The following is a 22546-nucleotide window of genomic DNA, read 5'->3' as shown; positions in this document are numbered from 1 at the left end:
ATTTGCCATCTGTTTATTATTACTTGTGCCGTTCCTATGGTAAGCATTACCATAGGCATTATCTTTCACTACTGAAAGATGGCTCTGCAGGTTCAATAGCCCCTCCCACTAGCCCCACAATTTTGGCAGAGTAACGCCTTGCGTTCGATATAACCTTTAGTTTTCCTGCCTACTTCTGCTGATACTTATTTAACCTTGCGATACGGTATTTTTTTACTGTACCAATTACCACTTGCTCTGATCAGGTGTGCAGTATCATATAGGTTAGTGATAAACGAGATTTATTTCCCACGTGTTTTTTTTGAACAGATCTGCTCATGCATTCTCTTTGTGGCTTTCTTTTTCTTATACTTTCTCTTTATTTCACCAGCATGACTTCCTCAAATCTAGGGAAAAAGCCCCTGATCATCTCTCATAATGTTAGGGGCTTAAATGTTCCTGAGAAGCGCTCTCAATTGTTACGCGAGCTAGATAAAGCCAGGCCTTCTATATAGTGTTCCTGCAAGAAACACATTTTAAACTGGACTTGTCGAGCAAATATTTTATGAAAGCATACCATTCCACTAATGCTTTGGCCAAGACAAAGGGGCTCACCATATTGATGAGTAGGGAGGCACAAATTTTGATCACAGAACAATCAATTAACCCAGAGGGTAGATACGTCTTCCTAAAAGGCTCATGGTTGGGCACACTGATCACCTTGGCCAATGTCTATTTCCCCAACTCTGCTCACATCTCTTGTCACCACATCGGGTTTGCAGCTGGCCGTCTGATCCTAGGGGGAGATTTTAATATCCCACTTAATCATGCTTTGGACACGTCTAATGGGACAACCTGTATTGCATATAAAAATCTTAAAGGGGTTAAGCTACTTCTGAGATCTTTACTGCTGATTGACGTTTGGAGATCACTTAATCCCACTGGCCACGATAACACGTGCTATTCCCCACCACGCAACCGATACTCCAGGATTGATTACCTTTTTATTTCTCAAAGAGACCTCCCTCTGCTGACTGACACTAAGATCTGGATACAATCTTTTTCAAATCATGCCCCACTATCGTTGAGTTTAACTCTCCTGGGTAAGACAGCTAAGACGTATAACTGGAGACTTTAACCGGCTTTGTTGACTGATGTTGAAATCCTGACCGATATCACCAATACTATTAAACAATATTTTGATATCAATAAGGGTACAAAAACCTCTCCTATTAGCATGTGGGAGGCACACAAATGTGTTGTTCGTGGAGTGTTTATTAAGTGGGGTGCCAGACGAAGAAGGGAGCAGTCTAGGAGAATTGCCAGGGCCTTGCAAGAAGCTAAACTAAATGAAAATATTCACGGAGTAAAAAACTCGAATGGTACCTTGGAACATGACAGTAAAATGATTGCCTTCTTATTTCACCAATATTACTCTGCGTTAATAAGTATAACTTGCCCTCCACTCAAACCCCCAAAGATCTTAAGAGTGAGAAATTTGATCTAATTAATGATTTTCTTCGGAAAACTAAATTGCCTTCCCTGAAACGGTCAGATGTCAAATTGCTAGAATGCCCTATTGGGGAGATAGAGTTGGTTAATGCTATACTGACGTTGCAGTAGTATAAGACCTTTAGCTCCCTACTCTCTCTATGCCCCTACTGCACACATTCAATTCTTTGACTTGCCATAGACTATACCCCCTTCTTTTTATCTTTCCCATATCACTGTCATCCCCATAAAGGATAAAGACCCTGCTGACTGTACAAGCTAAAGACTAAAAGCTAATTTCCCTACTTAACATTGATATAAAATTACTTGTGAAAATAATGGCCAACCAACTGAGACCCTACCTATCTGATATTATTGGACTGGAACAAGTCAGTTTTATGACAGGCAGAGAAGCAAGTGACAATATTGTCAAGGCTCTTAACCTAATCCATAGGGTGAGGGTCAAGGGCCTGCTCTCTACCGATGCAGAGAAGGCCTTCGATCGTGTTACTTGGAACTTTATGTTCGCTACATGTGCTCTTATAGGGCTAGAACCTCACATGTTGAATTGGATCTCTGCTCTGTATCAGCATCCAATGGCTAAGATTAAGGTTAATGGCACGCTTTCTGAAACCATAACTATTAAGAATGGAACGAGATAGGATTTGATCCCTGTCTCCTTTTCTGTTCATGCTCACTCTGGAACCCTTTATATGGCTGGTTCCGCAAAATCAGGCGATTCATGGTTTTCATATCAACCATGAAATTTTCAAAACTGCGGCGTATGCGGATGACCTGTTATTTTTCATATACCAACCTCATATCTCTGTGCCTAACCTCCTGAGCTTATTCAGCCAGTATAATTTTCTCTTGAATTTGAAAATAAATTACAGTAAATCAGAGGCATTGAATTTAACAGCAAGCTCTTCCCCCTTAGCCCTCATTAAGCGAAACTGCTCTCTCTGGGTATCTGGCTCACTCCAAATCTTGATGACTTGTACACACAAAACTTTGTTCTCTTACTACGCACAATTCAGAAAGATCTCAGATACTGGCACTCATAAACTTTCTTTTTGTTTGGTAGGACAGCCAGCAATAAAAGGAACATCCTGACTCGGATACTTTATTGCATGAATGCTCTCCCAATTAGGCTTCCATCATCCTTTTTTAAGAGATTACAACCAGCTCAAAGAGCCTTTTGTGTGGGCCAATAAAAAAAACACGTATTTGATTCCAGCTCATCACGCATACAAAGAGTTCTGGAGGTATGGGATTACCAGACTTTAAAAAGTATTACTATGTTAAGCACATTACCAGAATCATAGACTGGAAATGTCACACCAAGCATAAAAACTGGCTTTCCCTGGAAAGCTCGTACATTTCAGCTCCTTTAAGATATTCACCATGGCTTTCAAAGTCTGCTTATCCAAAGCGTTCAACACACCCCTTAATTAGCGCAACATTAAATGCGTTTCATGACCTTGCAAGGGCTTTGCTAATTCTCCGAATCCTCTCACTCCTATTGCTGGTAATCCAGTTTCCCCTTGGGTTGGAGACTGGAGTGATTCCAGTTCATGAGTCAGGTTTATCTTTGTTGGCGACTCATTGCTTCAAACGTGGGGGTGTAAGTCCAAAGAATTGCTCCAGGAACTTTGCAGGAAGGTTTCAATCCCATACTGGACTTCTTTTCAAATACACAATTATCTGACTAATCATAGATGGAAGGAAGCTTTTTCTATGCCCTTCACAACTCTAGAAACGCTATGTTTAAAGGGGAAACCCATTGAAAAAACCACCTCTCTAGCCTACTCATGACTTCAAAACACTCACTCTGAACTACCTTATAATTTTTTTGGACAGTTTGGGAATCAGGCCCTTCAGGTAGAGTTCTCTGATGAGCAATGGAGGAAAGCCTGCATTTTTGCTCACAAATGCTCTATTAGCACTAGAACCCAAGAAAACTCCTAAAATTGTTAAGAAGATGGTATGCAACCGGATAGGTTAAAGATGTGGTTCCCCCAGATGTCAGGCTTGTTGTTTGGCAGACTCACAGCGCCAGATGTTGGCGCTGTGAGTCTGCCAAAGGCTCCCTGTTACATGTTTTGTGGCAATGTCCACTGCTTATGCCATTTTGGGACTAAGTTGACATACTCTATTACTGAGACCACATTACCCTTAACCCCCGAATGCTGTCTCTTCATATCTCTGAGTGGTCATTGAAATCGTACAAACAATCCTTGGTTCGGCACCTGTTGAATGCGGCCAAGTTCCTAATCCCTAGGCATTGGAAGACTACTCATGCCCCCTCAATCCAAGATTGGATAAGAGAGGTTAACGTTATTCAGGAATTGGAAAGGACATTGACTATGACTGATGACATGGTTGTCAGATTACACAAATTATGGTCCAATTGGTATGCTTTCATTTTTTTCAGAAACGTACAGAGGGCTGATGGACAAATAACACTTTTCTACTTTTCGATGTGCGTATCATGCTGTTGAACACTTGACACCACTTGTGGAATTAGATCTGTTCTTACGTTTGCTGTTTTATTTCTTTCTCTACTAAACTTCATTCTTCTGTTCATGCTCTTTCTTATGTCAGATTTGATGCTTGTACATGCAATTTATAAACGTCTCAATTTGTGACAGCTTCATGGAGACCACTGATTTGATTGTACTATTCAGCTTTTCCCGAAGCCAACATTTGTTACCGAGTACTACATTGCTTCATAACCTGCAAAGCTTTTTGTAGTTCACTGATGCTTGTATGTTCTGCTTTTTATGAATAAATGTTAATTGTTTAAAAAAAAAAATCAAAAACTAAAGCTGATTGAAAAACTATTCATAAAAAGCAGAACATATAAATATCATCTGTTGTATCATTTGTTGCTAGGTTTTTCTTTTTTTTTTTTTAAATGTCAATTGTTTAAAAAAAATAAATAAATAAATAAAACTAACGCTGATTGAAAAACTAAAAAAAAGAAAAACCTAGCAACAAACGATACAATAGGTGATATTTTTCTCGACTGGGTAATAAAAAAACCACCAAAGTTCAAAAACAACACCTAAAAAAGCTGTATGAAAACCGTGCAAAAATGGGCAAAACCATGCGACAAAATGCACGAAAAATGATAAAAACTGCTACGCTCAGATGTGAACAGAGCCTTAGTGAATTATTGTCTGGGTTCATAGTCCATGGTCGAACTTTCAGCAGGTTTGAATGTTCGACCATGAACTGAACAGGGGGGTGTTCGGCCCATCACTAATCTTAAATTCCTTATCTATCCAACCTGTTATAAGATCAAATCCTAATACTAAATTAGAGTAAGATCACTTCCTGTTTGTCCACTTCATTCAAGTTTTATTTTTGGGGTTATCCATGTTATCTACCCTTGAAGCTACAAACCACCTCTCAATGATTTGTTAAAATTTCTTACATTATAGGTGTCTCTTGTGAGCTTTGTGCATGTGGGAATGACACAATCACACTATCCACTGTGATTTTGAATTCCCCTGTATTTCTTGTTAAGGGGTAAGATATTTATATGGAATTTGATTATCGGTTAAAACTAACCCTTCTTTCTTTTCTTTTGCATTTTTTCTGTAATGGATTTTTTATTTTGTTATTTGACTGGTTTTTCTCTCTAACACACATATAATGTACTGAAATATGTTACTGTATATGACCTGTTAAAATATACATGTTTTTTCTTTTTGTAGAATGTATGTATATAGACTATTTATGTAGCTTGTTCAACCTTTCATCCTATGAACAACCTATATTAGTCCCAAAGACGTGGGAGGCCCAGCGAAACGCATAGACCTATCTAAACGGAAACCCAACATTACTAAGAATGACTATTTGGTTGCAATTTTGGTTTTATATATGTTTTGTTTTTATCCTATTTGTAAAAAATATGCTTTTATACATACAAGATTTCTCTTCCTTTCCCTTAGTGGACACCAGTAGTATAGTTCCACCCTTTAACCTTTTTAGAATTGCCATAGATAACAGCTGATACCTTGGTATCCCACACTGATGTAATAATTACACTCCCTACCACATGTACTACATTTACATACAGTATGGGGTCTAAAGATGGATTTTGTTTAAAACATAATTTTTATATAATATTATATGGTTTAGATATAGAACTTTCTCAGAATATTATTGTCTGTCAGTCATGTTATACTCACTGTAATTTCTCTATCCGGCTTGTTGTCAGACCTGCCATCAGATCACTGAAATGAGGACCCTCCAGATTGTTCATAGACAGGTTCAATGTCCTCAGTGTCTGGTTATTTCTTATTAGAGATGCCAGGTGGGGGCAGGAACTGTCTGTCAGGTGATTATTACCCAATCTGTAGAAGAAGAGAAGAATGATACTAAAAGAAAACAAATTTCTCCTCCAGGAATGAATGTAACTATTCTCTACGTGATTTCTCTTTATTGGAATCATTTATATTAGATCACTTTATAAAATTTCAGTAAATATAATTTAATAATAAAATGTTATAATTAGAGATGAGCGAAGTATTCAAAAATTCAATTCGACTGATTCGGCGAATTCGTGGACAATATTCGATTCGAGTCGAATATATTCGCTGTGAATTTAACTTAAAAAAGGGTGTTTCTAGGCTTCAGAGAGACTTAATATTAGTGCAGAACACTGTACCTTTAATTTAAATGCCCTTGGAGTCTGCTGGGGAAGAGAAATAATACTGTCAGTCAGTATGACATGCAGATGAGTGCCGTCGATCTTAGAATCACCGCACACTTCACTCATTTGGCCAGTCACGGGGCCAAAACCAGTGTTTGGAGCCACAGTGTGGCGGTGGAGGCAGCAGCAATGGGAGGCCATACAGCAACCTATGACAAAATGGAAAACCGCAGGAGTGTGAGGAGACCTGAAAGTGGCACATGGCAGAGTGGGAGCAATGGGAGGCGGTACAGGGACCCAGGTCACACTGTGGGCCCAGCAGCAGCGTGACCAGGCGGTACGGGGGCCCATGGCAGATTTGAGGCCTGGCAGCACCTATGGAAGGCCTGTAATCTGCCAGCAACCTATGACAAAATGGAAAACCGCAGGAGTGTGAGGAGACCTCAAAGTGGCACATGGCAGAGTGGGAGCAATGGGAGGCGGTACAGGGACCCAGGTCACACTGTGGGCCCAGCAGCAGCGTGACCAGGCGGTACGGGGGCCCATGGCAGATTTGGGGCCTGGCAGCACCTATGGGAGGCCTGTAATCTGCCAGCAACCTATGACAAAATGGAAAACCGCAGGAGTGTGAGGAGACCTCAAAGTGGCACATGGCAGAGTGGGAGCAATGGGAGGCGGTACAGGGACCCAGGTCACACTGTGGGCTCAGCAGCAGCGTGACCAGGCGGTACGGGGGCCCATGGCAGATTTGGGGCCTGGCAGCACCTATGGGAGGCCTGTAATCTGCCAGCAAACTATGACAAAATGGAAAACCGCAGGAGTGTGAGGAGACCTCAAAGTGGCACATGGCAGAGTGGGAGCAATGGGAGGCGGTACAGGGACCCAGGTCACACTGTGGGCTCAGCAGCAGCGTGACCAGGCGGTACGGGGGCCCATGGCAGATTTGGGGCCTGGCAGCACCTATGGGAGGCCTGTAATCTGCCAGCAAACTATGACAAAATGGAAAACCGCAGGAGTATGAGGAGACCTCAAAGTGGCACATGGCAGAGTGGGAGCAATGGGAGGCGGTACAGGGACCCAGGTCACACTGTGGGCCCAGCAGCAGCGTGACCAGGCGGTACGGGGGCCCATGGCAGATTTGGGGCATGGCAGCACCTATGGGAGGCCTGTAATCTGCCAGCAAACTATGACAAAATGGAAAACCGCAGGAGTGTGAGGAGACCTCAAAGTGGCACATGGCAGAGTGGGAGCAATGGGAGGCGGTACAGGGACCCAGGTCACACTGTGGGCTCAGCAGCAGCGTGACCAGGCGGTACGGGGGCCCATGGCAGATTTGGGGCCTGGCAGCATCTATGGGAGGCCTGTAATCTGCCAGCAAACTATGACAAAATGGAAAACCGCAGGAGTGTGAGGAGACCTCAAAGTGGCACATGGCAGAGTGGGAGCAATGGGAGGCGGTACAGGGACCCAGGTCACACTGTGGGCCCAGCAGCAGCGTGACCAGGCGGTACGAGGGCCCATGGCAGATTTGGGGCCTGGCAGCACCTATGGGAGGCCTGTAATCTGCCAGCAACCTATGACAAAATGGAAAACCGCAGGAGTGTGAGGAGACCTCAAAGTGGCACATGGCAGAGTGGGAGCAATGGGAGGCGGTACAGGGACCCAGGTCACACTGTGGGCTCAGCAGCAGCGTGACCAGGCGGTACGGGGGCCCATGGCAGATTTGGGGCCTGGCAGCACCTATGGGAGGCCTGTAATCTGCCAGCAAATTATGACAAAATGGAAAACCGCAGGAGTGTGAGGAGACCTCAAAGTGGCACATGGCAGAGTGGGAGCAATGGGAGGCGGTACAGGGACCCAGGTCACACTGTGAGCTCAGCAGCAGCGTGACCAGGCGGTACGGGGGCCCATGGCAGATTTGGGGCCTGGCAGCACCTATGGGAGGCCTGTAATCTGCCAGCAACCTATGACAAAATGGAACACACCAGCAGTGTGAGGAGACCTGAAAGTGGCACATGTTTGGGGCATGATTCATGGCGGATTTAGTCAGTTGTGTCAGGAACTGGTGGTTTGAAATCCAGACTAATCCACGCCTGATTCATTTTCACAAACGTGAGTCTCTCCACACTTTGGGTGGACAGTTGTGTCCTCCGCGGAGTTACAATACCTCCTGCCGCACTAAACACGTGCTCCGATGCCACGCTACTGGCCGGGCATGACAGCCTTTCAAGGGCAAATTCAGCTAGTTGGGGCCAAAGGTCAAGTTTCGTTGCCCAGTAGTCAAGGGGATTGTCTACCTCGGTTGGCAGGGTGCTGTCCAAGTAGGCCTAAGCCTGTTGTTTGAGGTCCTGCTCCAGGTCCACCTGATGCTGCTGCTGCTGCGGCTGGTTAGTAGTTTCCTCACTGCGCTGGTGAAGAAAGCTACTCATCATCGACTGCAGACTGAGGCAGCCGCTGCTGGTGGAGCTGCCACTGCTCCTACCACCCCACCCCTCCCCTGCTGCCATGGCAGCGGAACGCGAGCGCACAGGGCCCACAGTGTCTGAGGATGGACGTTGGCGCAGAAAGGCAGAGACCAGCTGACTACATAGGTGGTTTTTATAGTACGTTATTTTGGCCTCCCTCTCAGCAGGTGTGAAAAAGGCCACCATTTTGGAATGGTAGCGAGGGTCCAACAAGGTGGACAGCCAAAAGTCATCCCTCTGTCTGATGGTTATTATTCGGCTGTCGCTACGCAAGCAACCGAGCATGCTATGGGCCATTTGTGCCAAGGAATGCGAGGAACTCCCTGCCTCCATCTCCACAGCATACTGCCACGGTGCGTCTGGGTCCTCTGTCTCCTCCTCCTCCTCCTCTACCAGATGCTCCTGCTCCTCCACTCCTGTCCGCTGAGTGGAAAAACCACCCATTTCACTCAATAATTCCTGAGCACAAATGTCCTCCTCTACCTCCTCCTCTTCTTCCTGTCCTGCCCCCACAGGGGTCATGTGGCGTTGAGATCTGTGCGCCACGTCTACCGCTACCTGACCAGCCATTGTTAACAGCATTTGTTCCAGGACGTGCAACAGAGGAATGACGTCGTTCATCCCATAGTCCTGCCGACTCACGAATAGCGTGGCCTCCTCAAAGGGCCTGAGCAAGCGGCAGGTGTCACGCATGAGCTGCCAATGGCTGACATCGAAGTTACACAGGGGAGTACCTTTATCCGCTTGTAACATCAGGAAATCGGTGATGGCCTTTCGCTGCTCGTAAAGGCGGTCTAACATGTGTAGGGTTGAATTCCACCTTGTTGCAACGTCGCAGATCAGGCGATGCTGTGGAATTCCGTTCTGCCGCTGCAGCTCAAGGAGGGTGTGCTTTGCGGTGTAGGAATGGCTGAAATGCATGCAAAGTTTACGTGACATTTTAAGGATGTCTTGCAGTGGGATGGTGGATTTTAGGAACCGCTTGACAACCAGATTCAACACGTGAGCCATGCATGGCGCATGGCACAACCTTCCTTGACGCAGAGCAGACACCATGTTCTTTCTGTTGTCGGTCAACATGGTTCCGATTTTCAGTTTGCGCGGAGACAGCCATCTGTCGATTTCTCTGTTCATTACACTCAGAAGTTCCTCCCCTGTGTGACTACGTTCGCCAAGGCATACCAGGTGCAGCACAGCGTGACACCGTTGCGCCCTGCACATGTGATATGCCGGTCGGGTAATGGGACTTGGCACGGGGGTGGCGGCTGAGGACACGGCGGAAGAAGAGGTGGTAGAGGCGGACATGTTTGCTGGACCAAGGACGTGCAAACGTGGAGGCAAAAGCGTCGTGACCTGTCCAAGTTGCTGGTGCGGCTGTGCCGGCACCACGTTCACCCAGTGGGCCGTAAATGACATGTACTGTCCCTGACCGTAGTTACAGCTCCACACGTCGGCGCTGCCGTGCACTTTGGCAGAGACCGACATGCTCAAAGACTGGCCCACCATCTCTTCTACATGTGAATGCAGGGCTGGCACTGCCTTTTGGGCGAAGAAATGACGGCTTGGCACTCTCCACCGCGGAGCGGCACAAGCCATCATTTCTCGGAAAGGTGCTGAGTCCACCAGTTGGAAAGGGAGGGACTGCAGCACCAGCAACTTGGACAGGAGGACGTTCAGCTTTTGCACCGTCGGGTGCGTGCTCGCAAACTTTTGTCTCTTGGAAACGGATTCCAAGAAAGACTGCTGACGGAATCCGAGAAGAGGAGTAGCAGGAGAAGGAGCATCTGAACGAGCGGAAGATGCCAACGAGCGACAACTCCCCTCAGCAGAGGTGTTGGAGCCTTGACTGGCTGATAGAGGGCGATTGACGTCGGGTGATGGAGCAAGTAACGGAGCGGGTGATGGAGCGGGGGCTGGGGCAGGCAGAACCGCCGTATCTTTATCACGGTTTTCCCAGGCCACCGAATGGTGACGCTGCATATGCTGACGCAACGCTGTAGTCCCAACATGGGCCCCCTGGCCACGCTTGCATTTCTGGCCACATAGTCGACATACGGCTACGTTTACTTCCTCGGGCGGCTTGACGAAAAATTGCCACACCACCGAGTAGGAAACTTTGCTCCCGCTACTCCTCACTGGCTGACTGCTACTTCCTCCGTGCGCACCGGCACCACTACTGGCCGTGGTGGTAGGCTGCAGTGGAGCTGGTGCTGTACTCCATGGCCGTTTGGCTCCACTGACACTGCTGCGACCCTGCTGCCTCCTGGGCAACCCACCGACTGTTTCGCTCGCTGCCAAGCTGGCACCCTCTTCTCCTGATGATGCGGAAGAAATTACCTGATGACGACGAGGCTGCCAAGTGCGATCAACCTCCTCATCATCAAGTAGGGTCTCCGCCTCACTACTAGCCCCCTCGGCTGCGTCTGGGTCAGGAGACAGACCTGTCTCTAGACCGGCTACCGAGCCACTCTCCTCGCCAGTACTTCTTCGCCTGGCTGCTGAAAAGGCGGATGTCTCCCCCCGTTCCTGACCGCCCTCTGTTAGCTCTTCCTCACTGTACAGTGGGGCTGAGCCCACAGCATGCGATACTTCGCTTGGTGAGGGAACAGCAAAGGACAGGGGCAGGTAGAGGACACGTGATTTCAGTGGGCTTGCTCCCGGGCCATGCCAACTAACGGTTGTGTCTGACGTACACACCGACTGTTGGCTGTAGGTGTCAGAGGTGACCTGGGAAGAGGAAGACGACCGAGCCAACCAATCGATGACGGCAGGGTTGTCGGTGGAGACACGACCGCTGGATGACACCGGGAGCACTGGCCTCTGGCTGCGAATAGTGCTGCCTCGACCCCTTCCTCTGCTGCCACGTCTGCTCGCTCCTAAAACATTGCCTCCTCTGCCACTCCTCTGCATGTTGTCTGACATACTCTTTAATTCAACGATTCTGTGTCCCTGAGTAACAATTCTGTGTCCCTGAGTAACAATTCTGTGTCTGTCCCTGAGTAACAATTCTGTGGCCCTAAGTAACGGTTCTGTGGCCCTCAGTAACAATTCTGTGTCCCTGAGTAACAATTCTGTGTCTGTCCCTGAGTAACAATTCTGTGGCCCTAAGTAACGGTTCTGTGGCCCTCAGTAACAATTCTGTGTCCCTGAGTAACGTTTCTGTGGCCCTAAGTAACGGTTCTGTGGCCCTCAGTAACAATTCTGTGTCCCTGAGTAACAATTCTGTGGCCCTAAGTAACGGTTCTGTGGCCCTCAGTAACAATTCTGTGTCCCTCAGTAACAATTCTGTGTCTGTCCCTGAGTAACAATTCTGTGGCCCTAAGTAACGGTTCTGTGGCCCTCAGTAACAATTCTGTGTCCCTGAGTAACGTTTCTGTGGCCCTAAGTAACGGTTCTGTGGCCCTCAGTAACAATTCTGTGTCCCTGAGTAACAATTCTGTGTCTGTCCCTGAGTAACAATTCTGTGACCCTAAGTAACGGTTCTGTGGCCCTCAGTAACAATTCTGTGTCCCTGAGTAACGTTTCTGTGGCCCTAAGTAACGGTTCTGTGGCCCTCAGTAACAATTCTGTGTCCCTGAGTAACAATTCTGTGTCTGTCCCTGAGTAACAATTCTGTGTCTGTCCCTGAGTAACAATTCTGTGACCCTAAGTAACGGTTCTGTGGCCCTCAGTAACAATTCTGTGTCCCTGAGTAACGTTTCTGTGGCCCTAAGTAACGGTTCTGTGGCCCTCAGTAACAATTTTGTGGCCCTCAGTAACAATTCTGTGTCCGAGTAACAATTCTGTGTCTGTCCCTGAGTAACAATTCTGTGGCCCTAAGTAACGGTTCTGTGGCCCTCAGTGAAAATTTTGTGTCCCTGAGTAACAATTCTGTGGCCCTAAGTAACGGTTCTGTGGCCCTCAGTAACAATTCTGTGTCCCTGAGTAACAATTCTGTGGCCCTAAGTAACAGTTCTGTGGCCCTCAGTAACAATTCTGTGTCCCTCAGTAACAATTCTGTGTCTGTCCCTGAGTAACAATTCTGTGGCCCTAACTAACGTTTCTGTGGCCCTAAGTAACAGTTCTGTGGCCCTCAGTAACAATTCTGTGTCCCTGAGTAACGTTTCTGTGGCCCTAAGTAACAATTCTGTGGCCCTCAGTAACAATTCTGTGTCTGTCCCTGAGTAACAATTCTGTGGCCCTAACTAACGTTTCTGTGGCCCTAAGTAACAGTTCTGTGGCCCTCAGTAACAATTCTGTGGCCCTCAGTAACAATTCTGTGGCCCTAAGTAACAATTCTGTGGCCCTCAGTAACAATTCTGTGTCTGTCCCTGAGTAACAATTCTGTGGCCCTAAGTAACGTTTCTGTGACCCTCAGTAACAGTTCTGTGTCCCTGAGTAACGTTTCTGTGGCCCTGAGTAACGGTTCTGTGGCCCTCAGTAACAATTCTGTGTCCCTGAGTAACAATTCTGTGTCTGTCCCTGAGTAACAATTCTGTGGCCCTAAGTAACGGTTCTGTGGCCCTCAGTTACAATTCTGTGTCCCTGAGTTACGTTTCTGTGGCCCTAAGTAACGGTTCTGTGGCCCTCAGTAACAATTCTGTGGCCCTCAGTAACAATTCTGTGTCCGAGTAACAATTCTGTGTCTGTCCCTGAGTAACAATTCTGTGGCCCTAAGTAACGGTTCTGTGGCCCTTAGTAACAATTCTGTGTCCCTGAGTAACAATTCTGTGGCCCTAAGTAACGGTTCTGTGGCCCTCAGTAACAATTCTGTGTCCCTGAGTAACAATTCTGTGTCTGTCCCTGAGTAACAATTCTGTGGCCCTAAGTAACGGTTCTGTGGCCCTCAGTAACAATTCTGTGTCCCTGAGTAACAATTCTGTGGCCCTAAGTAACAGTTCTGTGGCCCTCAGTAACAATTCTGTGTCCCTCAGTAACAATTCTGTGTCTGTCCCTGAGTAACAATTCTGTGGCCCTAAGTAACGTTTCTGTGACCCTCAGTAACAGTTCTGTGTCCCTGAGTAACGTTTCTGTGGCCCTGAGTAACGGTTCTGTGGCCCTCAGTAACAATTCTGTGTCCCTGAGTAAAAATTCTGTGTCTGTCCCTGAGTAACAATTCTGTGGCCCTAAGTAACGGTTCTGTGGCCCTCAGTTACAATTCTGTGTCCCTGAGTTACGTTTCTGTGGCCCTAAGTAACGGTTCTGTGGCCCTCAGTAACAATTCTGTGGCCCTCAGTAACAATTCTGTGTCCGAGTAACAATTCTGTGTCTGTCCCTGAGTAACAATTCTGTGGCCCTAAGTAACGGTTCTGTGGCCCTTAGTAACAATTCTGTGTCCCTGAGTAACAATTCTGTGGCCCTAAGTAACGGTTCTGTGGCCCTCAGTAACAATTCTGTGTCCCTGAGTAACAATTCTGTGTCTGTCCCTGAGTAACAATTCTGTGGCCCTAAGTAACGGTTCTGTGGCCCTCAGTAACAATTCTGTGTCCCTGAGTAACAATTCTGTGGCCCTAAGTAACAGTTCTGTGGCCCTCAGTAACAATACTGTGTGTCTCAGTAACAATTCTGTGTCTGTCCCTGAGTAACAATTCTGTGGCCCTAACTAACGTTTCTGTGGCCCTAAGTAACAGTTCTGTGGCCCTCAGTAACAATTCTGTGTCCCTGAGTAACGTTTCTGTGGCCCTAAGTATCAATTCTGTGGCCCTCAGTAACAATTCTGTGTCTGTCCCTGAGTAACAATTCTGTGGCCCTAACTAACGTTTCTGTGGCCCTAAGTAACAGTTCTGTGGCCCTCAGTAACAATTCTGTGTCTGTCCCTGAGTAACAATTCTGTGGCCCTAAGTAACGGTTCTGTGGCCCTCAGTAACAATTCTGTGTCCCTGAGTAACGTTTCTGTGGCCCTAAGTAACGGTTCTGTGGCCCTCAGTAACAATTCTGTGTCCCTGAGTAACAATTCTGTGTCTGTCCCTGAGTAACAATTCTGTGGTCCTAACTAACGTTTCTGTGGCCCTAAGTAACAGTTCTGTGGCCCTCAGTAACAATTCTGTGTCCCTGAGTAACGTTTCTGTGGCCCTAAGTAACGGTTCTGTGTCTGTCCCTGAGTAACAATTCTGTGGCCCTAACTAACGTTTCTGTGGCCCTAAGTAACAGTTCTGTGGCCCTGAGTAACAATTCTGTGTCTGTCCCTGAGTAACAATTCTGTGGCCCTAAGTAACGGTTCTGTGGCCCTCAGTAACAATTCTGTGTCCCTCAGTAACAATTCTGTGGCCCTAAGTAACGGTTCTGTGGCCCTCAGTAACAATTCTGTGTCCCTGAGTAACAATTCTGTGTCTGTCCCTGAGTAACAATTCTGTGGCCCTAAGTAACGGTTCTGTGGCCCTCAGTAACAATTCTGTGTCCCTGAGTAACAATTCTGTGTCTGTCCCTGAGTAACAATTCTGTGGTCCTAAGTAACGGTTCTGTGGCCCTCAGTAACAATTCTGTGTCCCTGAGTAACGTTTCTGTGGCCCTAAGTAACGGTTCTGTGGCCCTCAGTAACAATTTTGTGGCCCTCAGTAACAATTCTGTGTCCGAGTAACAATTCTGTGTCTGTCCCTGAGTAACAATTCTGTGGCCCTAAGTAACGGTTCTGTGGCCCTCAGTGAAAATTTTGTGTCCCTGAGTAACAATTCTGTGGCCCTAAGTAACAGTTCTGTGGCCCTCAGTAACAATTCTGTGTCCCTCAGTAACAATTCTGTGTCTGTCCCTGAGTAACAATTCTGTGGCCCTAACTAACGTTTCTGTGGCCCTAAGTAACAGTTCTGTGGCCCTCAGTAACAATTCTGTGTCCCTGAGTAACGTTTCTGTGGCCCTCAGTAACAATTCTGTGTCCCTGAGTAACGTTTCTGTGGCCCTAAGTAACAATTCTGTGGCCCTCAGTAACAATTCTGTGTCTGTCCCTGAGTAACAATTCTGTGGCCCTAACGTTTCTGTGGCCCTCAGTAACAGTTCTGTGGCCCTCAGTAACAATTCTGTGGCCCTCAGTAACAATTCTGTGGCCCTAAGTAACAATTCTGTGGCCCTCAGTAACAATTCTGTGTCTGTCCCTGAGTAACAATTCTGTGGCCCTAAGTAACGTTTCTGTGGCCCTCAGTAACAGTTCTGTGTCCCTGAGTAACGTTTCTGTGGCCCTGAGTAACGGTTCTGTGGCCCTCAGTAACAATTCTGTGTCCCTGAATAACAATTCTGTGTCTGTCCCTGAGTAACAATTCTGTGGCCCTAAGTAACGGTTCTGTGGCCCTCAGTTACAATTCTGTGTCCCTGAGTTACGTTTCTGTGGCCCTAAGTAACGGTTCTGTGGCCCTCAGTAACAATTCTGTGGCCCTCAGTAACAATTCTGTGTCCAAGTAACAATTCTGTGTCTGTCCCTGAGTAACAATTCTGTGGCCCTAAGTAACGGTTCTGTGGCCCTTAGTAACAATTCTGTGGCCCTAAGTAACGGTTCTGTGGCCCTTAGTAACAATTTTGTGTCTGTCCCTGAGTAACAATTCTGTGTCTGTCCCTGAGTAACAATTCTGTGGCCCTAAGTAACGGTTCTGTGGCCCTCAGTAACAATTCTGTGTCCCTGAGTAACAATTCTGTGGCCCTAAGTAACAGTTCTGTGGCCCTCAGTAACAATTCTGTGTCCCTCAGAAACAATTCTGTGTCTGTCCCTGAGTAACAATTCTGTGGCCCTAACTAACGTTTCTGTGGCCCTAAGTAACAGTTCTGTGGCCCTCAGTAACAATTCTGTGTCCCTGAGTAACAATTCTGTGTCTGTCCCTGAGTAACAATTCTGTGGCCCTCAGTAACAGTTCTGTGGCCCTCAGTAACAATTCTGTGTCCCTCAGTAACAATTCTGTGTCTGTCCCTGAGTAACAATTCTGTGGCCCTAACTAACGTTTCTGTGGCCCTAAGTAACAGTTCTGTGGCCCTCAGTAACAATTCTGTGTCCCTGAGTAACAATTCTGTGTCCCTGAGTAACAATTCTGTGTCTGTCCCTGAGTAACAATTCTGTGGCCCTAAGTAACGGTTCTGTGGCCCTCAGTAACAATTCTGTGTCCCTGAGTAACGTTTCTGTGGCCCTAAGTAACGGTTCTGTGGCCCTCAGTTACAATTCTGTGTCCCTGAGTAACGTTTCTGTGGCCCTAAGTAACGGTTCTGTGGCCCTCAGTAACAATTCTGTGGCCCTCAGTAACAATTCTGTGTCCGAGTAACAATTCTGTGTCTGTCCCTGAGTAACAATTCTGTGGCCCTAAGTAACGGTTCTGTGGCCCTCAGTAACAATTCTGTGTCCCTGAGTAACAATTCTGTGTCTGTCCCTGAGTAACAATTCTGTGGCCCTAAGTAACGGTTCTGTGGCCCTCAGTAACAATTCTGTGTCCCTGAGTAACAATTCTGTGGCCCTAAGTAACAGTTCTGTGGCCCTCAGTAACAATTCTGTGTCCCTCAGTAACAATTCTGTGTCTGTCCCTGAGTAACAATTCTGTGGCCCTAACTAACGTTTCTGTGGCCCTAAGTAACAGTTCTGTGGCCCTCAGTAACAATTCTGTGTCCCTGAGTAACGTTTCTGTGGCCCTAAGTAACAATTCTGTGGCCCTCAGTAACAATTCTGTGTCTGTCCCTGAGTAACAATTCTGTGGCCCTAACTAACGTTTCTGTGGCCCTAAGTAACAGTTCTGTGGCCCTCAGTAACAATTCTGTGTCCCTGAGTAATGTTTCTGTGGCCCTAAGTAACAATTCTGTGGCCCTCAGTAACAATTCTGTGTCTGTCCCTGAGTAACAATTCTGTGGCCCTAAGTAACGGTTCTGTGGCCCTCAGTAACAATTCTGTGTCCCTGAGTAACAATTCTGTGGCCCTAAGTAACAGTTCTGTGGCCCTCAGTAACAATTCTGTGGCCCTCAGTAACAATTCTGTGGCCCTCAGTAACAATTCTGTGTCTGTCCCTGAGTAACAATTCTGTGGCCCTAACTAACGTTTCTGTGGCCCTAAGTAACAGTTCTGTGGCCCTCAGTAACAATTCTGTGTCCCTGAGTAACGTTTCTGTGGCCCTCAGTAACAATTCTGTGGCCCTCAGTAACAATTCTGTGTCTGTCCCTGAGTAACAATTCTGTGGCCCTAACTAGCGTTTCTGTGGCCCTAAGTAACGATTCTGTGGCCCTCACTAACAATTCTGTGTCCCTGAGTAATGTTTCTCTGTCCCTAAGTAACGTTTCTCTGTCCCCAAGTAACGTTTCTGTGGCCCTAACTCTGTCCCTAATACAGAGCGGTCTGCCTCTCTTGAATGACTGGAGGCAAATGAAGAATTCTAAAATGGCCGCCATTTATAGCTCGACCATTACACAGTGCTGGCTGGCTGGCTGCTGATTGGCTAATGCGATCACATGTCATGAATGAATGCATTATGGGTCAGCGCGCCTTGTCTGCGCGCCTTCCCAGACATCCCCGCTCCGTCGCCGCACATGTCCGCCGCCATTTTAGGAAAAATTTCGATTCGCGCATCCGAAGTATGCTATTTTTCGGATTCGGCGCGAATCGAAAATTTTCCAATATTCAAAACGAATTCCACTTCGCCTACTTCGATTCGCTCATCTCTAGTTATAATAGAGTTGACATCTCAATATTGTCCTCTGTGTACAATACAAATCTCCATACAATGTGGTATCTCCATACACAGGATGACCACAGAATACCACTGACATGATTCGTATCGTGCTATGATCTCCTTGTGTATGAAGAATGAATCGCATCAGCAGACAGTGTGAGGTCAGAATCACCATTACTAGTGATTAGACGAAACATTCTATTTATTTCTGCTGTTAAGAGCTCTGTACTCATAGAAAGTAATGGAGAGATCCCACGGAGACTGGATAACAGATGGTGATGTCAGGTGACAGGAAGCTCATATGTGGCTTTGAACATTTATTGCAGTAAGATCAGATTCCCCAATGTATGACTTCCTATAATCTCCTATTTTAATAATTAAGAGACTAACATAGTTTACATTGCATAGCAAGATTTTAGCAATATTTTACGAAAAGAATGTTGCATCACTGATAATAGAGTGTGATAAGAGCCAAGAATTGAACAACCGTCTAGGATTGGCTATACATAAAGGTAAACAGAGATATATGAAATTACATTAATATCATATAATATTTATGTGGGTTATACAGTATATAAAGCTGTCCCAGAATATTATTGTCTCAGTTGGTCTTGTTATACTCACAGAAATTCCTCTATCTGGCTTGTTGTCAGAGCTGCCATCAGATCACTGAAATGAGGACCCTCCAGATTGTTAATAGACAGGTCCAGTGTCCTCAGTGTCTGGTTATTTCTTACTCCAGATGTCAGGTAGGGGCAGGAACTGTCTGTCAGGTGATTTCTATCCAATCTATAGAAGAGAAGAATGAAACCAGAACAAAATGAATTTCTCTCCCAGGAAAGAATATAACTATTCTCCACATACTGTAAATGGAATGCATTTCTCTTTATTGGAATAATTTATATTAGATCACTTTATAAAACTCCAGTAAATAGCATTTTATAAAAAAATGTTATAATGGTGTAGACACCACAATATTGTCCTCCTTGTGTAGGTGATATTCCATACACAGGATGACCACAGAATACCACTGACATGACTCGTATTGTGCCATCATTTCCTTGTGTATGGAGCATGAATCATATCAGCAGACACTATGAGGCCGGAATCGACAATGCTAGTGATTGGACGGGCTGATTTGTATCTGATATGCTATTTATCTCTGCCGATAGGAGCTTTGTACACATCGAAAGTACTGAGACGATCACCCAACACTGAATACTGGATGTGTAGTAACGGGGATTTCCCTCACATTGAATAGTGGATAGGCATTTTCAGGTGACAGCAAGCTTACATAAAGCGCTGATCATTCATTTGCAGTAAGATCATACTCCCCTGTGTATGACCTATTATCTCACCAATTTACAAGTTAACTGACAAAACAAGATATCATTTTCTAAATTATATAATGAAATTAACTATCTTACTGCTGATAACAGAGTGTGGTAAGATCCCAGAATTAGATTGCAGCCCGTTATTGAATAAAGACAAAAGAAAAAAAACCCCATAAAATTACATTACTATTATTTTTTTTAACATTATTTAGTTGAGAGTTTCACTAAAACAGGAAAAAGCAATCATTGGTCACAATGATATACTACAAAATTCCAGATCGTGTATAAAAGAAAAAAAAATACAAACTAATCAAGTTAGATAGACCAGTCTTACACAATGAATAGCCCTATGATACATCAGAAAGCGACTATAAATGTTGGCCTACGGCGTCGGTGAATTTACTCTTAATTAGCCAAAAGCACAAAATGGGAAAATGGCTTCCAAGTATAGAGGAAGGGGGTGGGAGACGTGGAAAGGACTCCAACCTGAGGAAACATAGGAAACCACAAGCCTATAAGAAGGGTAGATATAGGAAAGAAGAAAAAAGTGGGGGACGGGGAATGCTAACATGAGCATGCAGAGATATATGTAATTACCCACAAGTTTACTCACAAGAGAGGGAGACGTAAGGTGAAGAGATAATAATCATAGTTACATAGTTAGTCTGGCTGAAAAAGAACAAAAGTACATCCAGTTCAACCATTAAAAAAGAAAAAAAAAATTATAATCCTACACCCACAGTTGATCAAAAGGAAGGCACAAACAGCCAGCAAAGCATGATGCAATTTGCTCTGGCAGGGAAAAAAATTCCTTCCTGATCCTCCGAGAGGCATGCGGATATTCCCTGAATCAACTTTGCCTATAAATGTTAGTATCCAGTTTTATTCTATGTATCTAAGAAAGAATCCAGGACTTTTTTAAAGCAATCCACTGAGCTGGCCAGAACAAACTCTTGAGGGAGTCTATTCCATGTTTGGAGATTAAATTTCTTTTCCTCTAGAGGTAAAGAGTGCCCCCTTGTCCTCTGTAATGACCTCAGGGTGAATAGCTCTACACCGAGTTCACTATATGAACCACTGATGTATTTATACATGTTGATCATATCCCCCCTTAATCTCCTCTTCTCAAGAAAGAATAAATTCAGTTCCTCTTATCTTTCCTCATAGCTGAGCTCCTCCATTCCTCGTATCAGTTTGGTAGCTCTTTCTGTACTTTCTCCAGTTCCCCAGTGTTCTTTTTGTGAATTGGTGCCCAAAACTGAACTGCATATTCCAGATGAGGTCTTACTAATGATTTGTACAAGGGTAAAATGATATCTCTCTCTGGAGTCTATACCTCTTTTAATATAAGAGAGGATTTTGTTTACTTTGAAAACTGCAGCTTGACATTGCATGCCACTATTAAGCCTATGGTCTACCAGAACTCCCAGATTCTTCTCTACCATTGATTCCCCCAGTCGTACTCCCCCCTAGTATGTATGATGCATGCATATTCTTAGCCCCCAAGTGCATTGAGGTCAGCTTGTAAATTAGAGACATCCTGTAAGGACGTTATTCCACTGCACAGCTTGGTGTCATCTGCAAAGATTGAAATGGTACTGTTAATTCCAGACCCTATATCGTTTATAAATTAAAAAGTAAGGGTCCCAACACTGAACCCTGGGGTACATCTCTAACAACTCGAGACCATTCAGAGTATGAATCATTAACCACTACTCTCTGAATGTAGTTTTCTATCCATTTCCATACAGATTTTTCCAAGCCTGTAGACTTTACATTACACATTAGCCGTGTGTGTGGGGAATTGCTTTTGCAAAATCCAAGTATACCACTTCCAGAGCCACGCTTTTGCCAAATCCAAGTATACCACGTCCACCGCCACCCCTCTGTCCAAGGTTTTGCTCACCTCCTCATAATAAGAAATCCGATTTATTTGACAACTTCTGACTTTCATGAGTCCATGCTGTCTGTTGCTTAAAATATTTTTTTCCAGCAAGAACTCATCTATGTGGTCTTTTATTAAACTCTCCAGTATCTTCCCAACCATAGAAGTTAAACTAATAGGTCTGTAATTACTTGATAAAGATTTTGATCCCTTTTTAAATATAGAAACCACATTGGCCTAACGTCAATCCAGAGGTATTATGCCAGTCGTTAAAGAGTCCCAACAAATTAGAAATAATGGCTTTGAAATGATAGAGCTTAATTCTTTAAGGAAAAGTGGGTGTATTCCATCCGGTCCAGGTGCTTTATTCACTTTTATTTTGTCTAAATATTTTTGGATCATATCAGTTTTGAGCCATTGTGGATCACCTGGGGCTGTGTTAATACCATGTCCATTATAAACAAGAGATTCTCCATGCTCCTTTTGCATACACAGCTGAAGAAGGTTTTTAATAAATTTACCTTCCTTTGGGTCCCCAGTCACCCACTCTAGATTATTTTGTAAAGGGCCTACATGTTTGCATGAAGTTTGGGGGTTTGTCCTGCTATCTTTTGTAATCTGTCTTCAATTTAAATGTTTGCAGCCTTGATTTCCTTTTTACATATTCTGTATATTCGTTGTAATATTTAAACGATGACAGTGTTCCTAAATTTTTATATTTTATAAAAGCTCTTTTCTTATTTATAGCTTTTTTAACTACTTGCCCTCCAGAGGATTCACCTCCTTCCTGGCCAGGCCATTTTTTGCGATATGGCACTGTGTTACTTTAACTGACAATTTTGCAGTCATGCAACGCTGCACCCAAATTACATTTTATGTCCTTTTTTCCCCACAAATAAAGCTTTTTTCTGTGGTATTCGATCACCTCTGTGTTTTTTATTTTTTGCGCTATAAACAAAAAAAGACCGACAATTTTTGAAAAAAATAAAAATACATTTGAACTTTTTGCTATAAAACATATCCAGTAAAACAATTTTTAAAAAATAAAATTTCGTCATATTTCGGCCAAAATGTATTCTGCTACATGTCTTTGCTAAAAACAAAATCCCAACACATGTAAGTTAATT

General features: G+C 45.0%; 1 protein-coding gene across 1 annotated transcript in view; it reads right to left on the bottom strand.

Annotated features, from left to right (window-relative positions):
* Positions 1-22546, bottom strand: part of LOC149459222 (NACHT, LRR and PYD domains-containing protein 12-like) — a 114416-nt gene that overhangs the window by 42961 nt on the left and 48909 nt on the right. Inside the window, exons 7-8 of the mRNA XM_089681436.1 lie at positions 18825-18989; positions 5670-5834 (exon numbers count right to left, since the gene is read on the bottom strand). Of these exons, the coding sequence (XP_089537562.1) occupies positions 5670-5834; positions 18825-18989 (330 nt within the window). The remainder of the gene's footprint in view (positions 1-5669; positions 5835-18824; positions 18990-22546) is intronic.

Source organism: Staurois parvus, unplaced genomic scaffold (assembly GCF_062004578.1).
Source record: "Staurois parvus isolate SC_StPar_1 unplaced genomic scaffold, SC_StPar_1.0 ptg000267l, whole genome shotgun sequence".
In the NCBI taxonomy this organism is placed as follows: Eukaryota; Metazoa; Chordata; class Amphibia; order Anura; family Ranidae; genus Staurois; species Staurois parvus.
This window is presented reverse-complemented; position numbering and strand designations above follow the sequence as displayed.